This window comes from Psittacula echo (assembly GCF_963264785.1).
Source record: "Psittacula echo genome assembly, chromosome: Z".
In the NCBI taxonomy this organism is placed as follows: domain Eukaryota; kingdom Metazoa; phylum Chordata; class Aves; order Psittaciformes; family Psittacidae; genus Psittacula; species Psittacula echo.
The window spans coordinates 14,766,825-14,774,977 of record NC_137742.1 but is presented as its reverse complement, the minus strand read 5'-3'; the positions used below and the strand labels follow the sequence as shown (position 1 = coordinate 14,774,977).

At 41.3% G+C, this 8,153-nt stretch overlaps 1 protein-coding gene across 1 annotated transcript in view; it reads left to right on the top strand.

Moving 5' to 3' along the window:
* The first annotated feature begins 298 nt into the window (after nucleotides 1-298).
* NUP155 (nucleoporin 155) overlaps nucleotides 299-8,153 on the top strand; it is a 31,396-nt gene continuing 23,541 nt past the window's right edge. Inside the window, exons 1-7 of the mRNA XM_080636988.1 lie at nucleotides 299-497; nucleotides 1,929-2,066; nucleotides 2,421-2,517; nucleotides 4,159-4,229; nucleotides 6,155-6,247; nucleotides 7,084-7,250; nucleotides 7,711-7,816. Of these exons, the coding sequence (XP_080493114.1) occupies nucleotides 362-497; nucleotides 1,929-2,066; nucleotides 2,421-2,517; nucleotides 4,159-4,229; nucleotides 6,155-6,247; nucleotides 7,084-7,250; nucleotides 7,711-7,816 (808 nt within the window). The 5' untranslated portion in view covers nucleotides 299-361. The remainder of the gene's footprint in view (nucleotides 498-1,928; nucleotides 2,067-2,420; nucleotides 2,518-4,158; nucleotides 4,230-6,154; nucleotides 6,248-7,083; nucleotides 7,251-7,710; nucleotides 7,817-8,153) is intronic.

Below are 8,153 nucleotides of genomic sequence, written 5' to 3'. Positions count from 1 at the left end.
CAGACAACAGGCTACACAAAGCTGATGGGAGCCGTTTCCCTCCCCTCTCCTCGGGCCGTCCCGTGCATGTGAGGCCCGTCACAACAGCCGGGGCTGGCCCACAGGGATGGCGCTAAGACACGGAGCCCCGCCATCAGTCAGCGCAGCCACAAGGTGGCAGCTCGACCCCAGTCCTCCTTTCAGCCCCGCCCCTATTCCCGCCGGCGGAAGCAGCCGTCGGCGCAGTAGAAGGACGTCATGCGCGCAGCGTCTGCCGGGATTTGGCGGGCGGCTGAGTAGCGGACAGTCAGCTCGCGCCTTGTGGCTGTACGCGTTGCCCGGGCCCTGGCCCGGCATTGCTGCCGCCACCGCCACCATCGCCATGCCCACAGCCATGATCCCTGCGGCGCCCGCAGCTCAGGAGGCCCTGGAGATCGCGGGCCGCATCATCGATCGGCAGATCCAGGATGATCGCTGCTATCCAGACCTGTCTGAGCTGCTGGCCGTGCCGGCGCCCGGTGAGGAGCGCTCGCTTCCCGTTGCCTCAGACACTCGGCGCCTGAGCCTCCCTGGGTCTCGGGCCACGCCGCGACCTCCTGTAGGGCGGCCTTGGCCGGCGCTGCCCGGCCGGCCACGCGACATCCCTCCGTCTCCTGGGGGGCTACCGACCGCCCTGGCAGAACCCGGGGCCGGCAGCTGCGGGCCCTGCGTTCTCCGGGAGCGCGTAAGAGCTGAGGCCGCGGCTCCTGAGGCTTGAAGGGTGGAGGGAAGAGAGCGTGTAGTGAGCGCTTTGGTGCGGGGTGGAAGTGGTGGGTGTGAGATCTCTCCGTGGCAGGGTGTGCGTTGCAGGAGCTCAGTGCTTGGGTTGGTTCTGCAGTCCCATTTCCCTCCAGAAAGTGAATAAAATAGACCTTATTTTCTTTTATGTCTGTTCTGAAGACTATTCAGGATGTTCTTAGGGTCACTAAACTCCCAGCACCATCCCTAAGTTACAAGAAGCTTCAAAAACTTTCTTAGGCCGCCTTAACTGGCTTTAATTTTTATATAGCTGTATGTCACACGTTGTTACAATGTAAGGTACATCTCTTCTCAAATATTGGTTTTGTTTTCCTTAAAACACGCCAGTATTTCCTACTTCATTGGTGCCTACTGTCTGGCAAAGTGGGCTGTGAAGAGCTGCTCCAGAGCTGTATGTGACCTAATGAATACAGATGTAGGAATGCCAGGTTGCAACAAAGAGTATGTTTTCTGTTATGATACAATGTGATGTGAATGACGAAAGAGTAACTGGCCTAGCAGCCTCATGGATACACATCAAATAAAATAATGGGCGTATATGTGTATTTTAAATTGCAGTGGGAGTACATATTAGTACATATTAGTGTGAAGGAATTTGCCTTGTTGCTATGCGTATTTAATGTCTGGCCATATGAATGCCTTGGGTGAAATAGTTTAGTTTGAGGCGTCCCTGCCATGGCAGGGGGGTTGCAACTACATCATTTTAAAGTCCTTTCTAACACTAACCATTTTAAGATTCTATGATTTACAGTAAAAAGGGGGTAAAGAGTAGACTGGGATCCAAATGAGTTACTGTAAGAGTATGCAAATCTGTTTGCTCATATCTGATTTGAGGTACAGGTTTATCGTTGAGGGCCCTGTGCCTACAGGAACCTTGGTTCACACATATCTGGTGAATAGTGGTATTTATATGCTTAAAGTCTTCAGATCAAGGCTTTTCTTTTTTTTTTTTTTTTTTTTTTTTAATAATAGTCTGAAGGCCTGTCCTGTTTACCTGGAGTAAATAGGGAAATATGATTAATCTAATTTGGATTTCACACATTGAGGAGCAGTTGGGTTAAGACAGAGAATATAACCTTTTTGGGGGGGGGGGGGGGGAATTTCTCATTCTTTATAAGAAGCCTGATCTTTTTTATTGTTATTACTTGCAGGTAGCCCTACTGTTTCTGGTATGTCAGATATGGATTATCCTTTGCAAGGACCAGGTTTGCTGTCAATACCTAATCTTCCAGAAATCAGCTCAGTCCGCAGAGTCCCACTTCCACCAGAGCTAGTGGAGCAGTTTGGACGTATCCTTGTGAAAAAGAATGTGTTAGATTGCCTAAGTGATAATGTTAGATTCAAACTTCTTTTTTTTTTTTTTTTTTTTCCCCCAGAATTTTCTTTCATGGTATTTCTGTCAGAGTCCCATAATGAACTTCGATATTGTTCACTTTCCCTTTTTAACACTCTTAAGTGGTAACAAGATCCATTTTCATAGAGTTGATGGTGGAACTAGTTTCTGTATGAAGAACTTCTAATGTTTATGGTAAACATTTTGTGTGCTACTGTATAGTAATACTATTTCTTTTCTAAGTACTCCAAAGGTGATTTTGCCTTTGCTAGCCAAAATGCATTTAGTCCTTACATCAGCAGAACTTCAGATATGCAGTGCAATTGCATGATGGGAGTATTTCCAGAGATCAGTAGAGCTTGGCTGACTATTGACAGTGACATCTTTATGTGGAACTATGAAGACGGGTATGTAAAGAAAGCATTCTTGGCAGGCATGTGGTATTATTGGTATTATAATGGAATTAAGTTACTGCAGTAAGGAGAGATTGTTTACTGGTAGCTCAGAGGTGTGACAATCAGTTTACCTGATCTTGATTTCTTTCAGGTTTTAGTAAAAGTTTTAAATAATAAGGGATTAAGGATTTTTAAGAGTTAATAATATTGCTGCCAAATTATCTTGAGGTGAAAGAAAGGGATTTGCTTAGGGTTAGACATAGCTAACCCTAAACTTACTGCTGTATTTATGCTGTGACATTGCTTATTCAAAAAAAAAAAAAAAAAAAAAGTTAGAAAAAAATTACACTAATTGCCTAAATTTTCTATGTAGATTTAGTAAGTACTCTGATGCATGTACAGTTGCTGATAATTTCCACAGTGGTTGGAGTATTGTGTGCAGTTCTGGTGTCCTAAACATAAAAAGGACATGGAACTGTTGGAACAAGTCCAGAGGAGGGCCACGAGGATGATCGGGGGACTGGAGCACCTCCCGTATGAAGACAGGCTGAGAAAGTTGGGGCTGTTCAGCCTGGAGAAGAGAAGGCTGCGTGGAGACCTCATAGCAGCCTTCCAGTATCTGGAGGTGGCCTATAAGGATGCTGGGGAGGGACTCTTCATTAGGGACTGTAGTGACAGGACACGGGGTAATGGGTTAAAACTTAAACAGGGGAAGTTTAGATTGGATATAAGGAAAAATTCTTTACTGTTAGGGTGGTGAGGCACTGGAATGGGTTGCCCAGGGAAGCTGTGAATGCTCCGTCCCTGGTGGTGTTCAAGGCCAGGTTGGACGAGGCCTTGGGTAGCATGGTTTAGTGTGAGGTGTGGGTTGGAACTAGATGATCTTGAGGTCCTTTCTAACCCTAACAGTTCTATGATTCTATGAAGTAATACAGCATTAGTACTTAGAAGTATTGTGATTGAAGCTCTCCTGCCTAGCTTATTTTAAAGATGTATAAAACTAAAAATAACTTGATTATATTTCCAAATGGCAGTGACATGTTTGTAATTTGCAGGTTTTCTTCTTTCTTTGCCTATATAGTAAGAATTCTTTTAGTAAGAATTGCTTTCTACATATTGTTGTATTTCCTGAAAAGATTAAAGTTCAGATTGTGGCTCACATAGCTCCTATCCATACATTTACATTGTGTCACAGTGTATTAAATACATTCAGCAAATAAAAGAACACTGCATGCTGTTCCTCATAAGGTGCTGGGAAGTAGGTTAGGAATTCTCGATTTAAGTAATTTTAGTGGGGGAGAATCTTGTAAGTTTCTCCGTCTTGATGTGAATCCATATTGCAGATGCTGCACTGTGTAATTCAGAGTATGGATTAACAAAATCAAAAAATCCAAAACAGTGCAGCTGGGCGTCAGGTTTGACACTCAGCTGTAGGTACTCCAAGCAGCTCAAATGATTGCTTATATAGTTTTGTTGCGAAACTTCTATGTCATTCTATTCTGCTAGACCTTTCACTCAAAGCAAAAGATGTAGATGGCTTCAGTGTGTTAAAATAATTACTGTTTAAATATACGGAATCTGATTTAATTTATGTGTTACTATACAACAAGTTTTATGCAAATTGGTTTGTTTGCTTTCCTTGTTTGTTGACAGAGGAGATCTGGCTTATTTTGATGGACTTAGTGAAACTATTCTTGCAGTGGGTCTTGTAAAGCCAAAGGGAGGTAAGAAGTACATGACGGTGACTAAATTAGACAGTTACTGAACCTTCCATATATGCTTTATATATATATATATACACATATGTAAAAATCTGTTTTGTGTGTACATATGTAAACACATGATACATGGGTTTGTTTTGGGTTTAAAAACATGAAGTTAATTACAAGCCAAAAATAATACATAGTTTATCAATCATTTATGCTGATAACTTGCATTTTTTTCTCATCATGCTCTAATATCCCTGGAAAGGTGATGGAACAACTTATTCTTGACACCATCTCTAGACATATCAAGGATGAGGGGATCATTAAAAGTAGCCAACATGGTTTTACCAAGGGGAAGTCATGTTTGACCAACCTTATAGCCTTCTATGAGGAAGTAACTAGGTGGATGGATGATGGTAGAGCGGTAGATGTGGTTTTTCTTGATTTCAGTAAGGCATTTGATACTGTCTCCCACAGCATCCTCATAGATAAGCTAAGGAAGTGTGGGGTTGATGATCAGGTAGTGAGGTGGATCAAGAACTGGTTGAAAGGAAGAAGGCAGAGAGTTGTGGTCAGTGGGACAGAATCTAGCTGGAGATCTGTGACTAGTGGAGTCCCTCAGGGGTCGGTGCTGGGACCAGTGCTGTTTAATATTTTCATCAACTACCTGGATGAGGGAACTGAATGTACCCTCAGCAAGTTCGCTGATGACACTAAACTGGGGGGAGTGGCTGACACACCAGAAGGCTGTGTTGCCATTCATGGAGAGTTGGGTGGGGAGAAACTTGATGAAATATAACAAGGGAAAGTGTAGAGTCTTGCATCTGAGGAGGAACAACCCCATGTACCAGTACAGGTTGGGGATTGACCTGCTGGAAAGTAGTGAAGGGGAAAGGGACCTGGGGGTCCTGGTGGACAGGAGGATGACCATGAGCCAGCAATGTGCCCTTGTGGCCAAGAAGGCCAATGGCATCCTAGGGTGCATTAGAAAGGGTGTGGTTAGTAGGTCAAGAGAGGTTTTCCTCCCCCTCTACTCTGCCTTGGTGAGTTCCACATATATTCCGCATCTGGAATATTGTGTCCAGTTCTGGTCCCCTCAGTTCAAGAAGGACAGGGAATTGCTTGAAAGAGTCCAGCGCAGAGCCACAAAGATGATTAAGGGAGTGGAACAGCTCCCTTATGAGGAGAGGCTGAGGGAGCTGGGTCTCTTTAGCTTGGAGAAGAGGAGACTGAAGGGTGACCTCCTCAATGTTTACAAATATGTAAAGGGTGAGGGTCAGGATGATGGAGCTAGGCTTTTCTCAGTGATGCCCAGTGATAGGACAAGGGGTAATGGGTGTAAACTGGAGCATAAGAGGTTCCATGTGAACATCAGGAAAAACTTCTTTACTGTGAGAGTGACAGAGCACTGGAACAGGTTGCCCCGGTTGGTTGTGGAGTCTCCTATGTTGGAGAAATTCAAGGCCTGGCTGGACAAGTTCCTGTGTGATGTACTCTAGGTTACCCTGCTCTTGCAGGGGGTTTGGACTAGATGATCTTTTGAGATCCCTTCCAACCCTTGGGATTCTGTGATATTGTGTTGTTTATAAATTTACACATTCAAGTGATAATTTCCATGACATCCTGGTTTCTAGATGTTCCAGTTCTTTTGGTAGCTAATGCCCAGATAACATTGAAGTCACAGCTGAATTGGCAATAGGACTGCATTTCAAAGAAGTATGTTTATTAGAAAAATGTAATTTTAAAGATCCTTTATTTCATGAACTGGAAGCTGAACCAATGACTGAAACTCTTTCCTGATTCTAGAATTTCACAGATTGTTCTGTCTTGAATATGATGTATTTGCTCTAATCAGTCTGTGTGTCTTTCTCGTGGACACTTTGGATATGACATTTGATCTGAGAGACTGACTGCAAACCAATATTTTGTTTTCTCTTTTTTAGGTATCTTCCAACCACATGTACGACACTTACTTGTTCTGGCTACCCCTGTGGATATTGTGATTTTAGGGCTCAGTTGTGCTAATATACAAGGAGGTAATTCTCTCTTTTTCTTGTTATCTTCCCATCTCAACTAGCAATGCAGTTGTGCATTAACAAATATACATTATTTTTTTATTAGCAACCATTTAAAAAGAATAATAATAATTAAAAAAAAAAAAGAGAAAATGACCATGTGTGAAGCGCCTTGCTAATTTTTAAATCGTATTATGGGCAGGGGGAAGTAGTTTTTATGGGGCGTGCACTTGCTGAAACTTGGACTCCCATAGGAGCGTTGAATTGCATTATTCACCTGTTTAATGTAAAAAGAGCTTTTAAAAACAGGTACTCTTGTTAATTAAACAGCATGTTGGAGAGACAGAGAAGAGATGGAGCATGAATCTTTGAGCTGGTGAATGCAGTTCATTAAACTGGTTGGCATTTGTATTCTAACCACAGAACTGAGAACCTGATAAGACTTTTTTTTATGCCATATATATTAATAGAGAAAATACAAAATTGTTTGGCGAAGGTAAGAGGATTACAATCTTTTGCTCTATTTTTGTACTATCTTGATGTGAAAGAAAAAAGTAGAAATCTGTGGTATGGCTTGTTGTGATTTAGAGGAGATGACAATGTATAGAAATTAAAAACATTGCATTTTCTTATTTGGAAACTTATAAAGAGAATTTGCTGGATTTTTTTTTTTTTTTTTTTTTATTTAAACCAGATTTGTTACTTTCCAGTTCCCTTTGGAGAACAGCTATTCCAGAATGTGTTTAGTATTTATGAAAATCACTGTTTTCTGTTTTCTGTAATGCTTCTTATCAGAGACCCATAATATTTATTACAGCAACTTAGAATCTTAAAGAGGATTTATTTATTTATTTAAGGTGCTGGATCGCTCAATGACAGTATGTCTGGTGGAATGCAGCTCCTACCAGATCCTCTCTATTCACTCCCAACTGACAATACTTGCGTTATGGCAATAACATCCAGTGATAACGGACGTATCTTTTTGGCTGGAAAAGATGGCTGCTTATATGAAGTAGCATATCAGGTGACTATATTTTTCATTATTTCATGGTTGTGGCATATAGGCAATTAAAGTTCTAGAACATGTCAGGTTTGCCATCTTTTCTCTTACACAATTGTGCATGGCTTGGTTGTACAACAGTTCTGACAACTTAGTGTAGATGCATTTTCTTTGGAGGAGTAGTAATTACATGAGGAATAGAAATGTAGCTTTGGTCAACTTCAAAAATAAAATTGTGACATCCTCCAGCCTTTTTCATGTAAAATTTTCCTTTTGATGTTCACCTTTAATGATCACCTATTTCTTTCACTTTTATAGTATATACTTTTTCAATTAAGTCACTGGTGTGTAGTTAGATTTTTGCTTGCTTTCATACTCGTCCTGTTAGTAACTTATATTAGTATAACTACTGGTTTTTTGGGGGGGAGGTTGTGTGTGTGTTTCTTTGTTTTTCTTTCAACACAATATTTGTTTTAAATTGTAGGCTGAAGCAGGCTGGTTTAGCCAACGCTGTAGAAAAATTAATCATTCAAAGAGTGCACTGTCTTTCCTTATTCCTTCATTGCTACAGTTCACATTCTCAGAGGATGGTAAGTACTGATATTAAAGACATAGCTAATAATTTTATGTAACCCTTTAAAATAATACTACCACGAAGTCAGACTGAATAGTTTCCTCATTCAGAGCATTTAGTTACTGTATATGACACTTGCAGTAGTTGATGCTTATAAAAATCAGGTCACCTGTGTGTCTAGTTCAAGATATAGATACAAAAGCCTGGAAAGTTTGACATTTATAACTAAAGTTAGCGTTCTCCAGTACAAAACTAGTATGTGCTTAGTAGGATCACTGCAAACCGTAGAATCTGTAAGTAATGATTTTATTCTGTTTCATTGTTTGGTGAAAAATTAATGTGAAAATATAAAA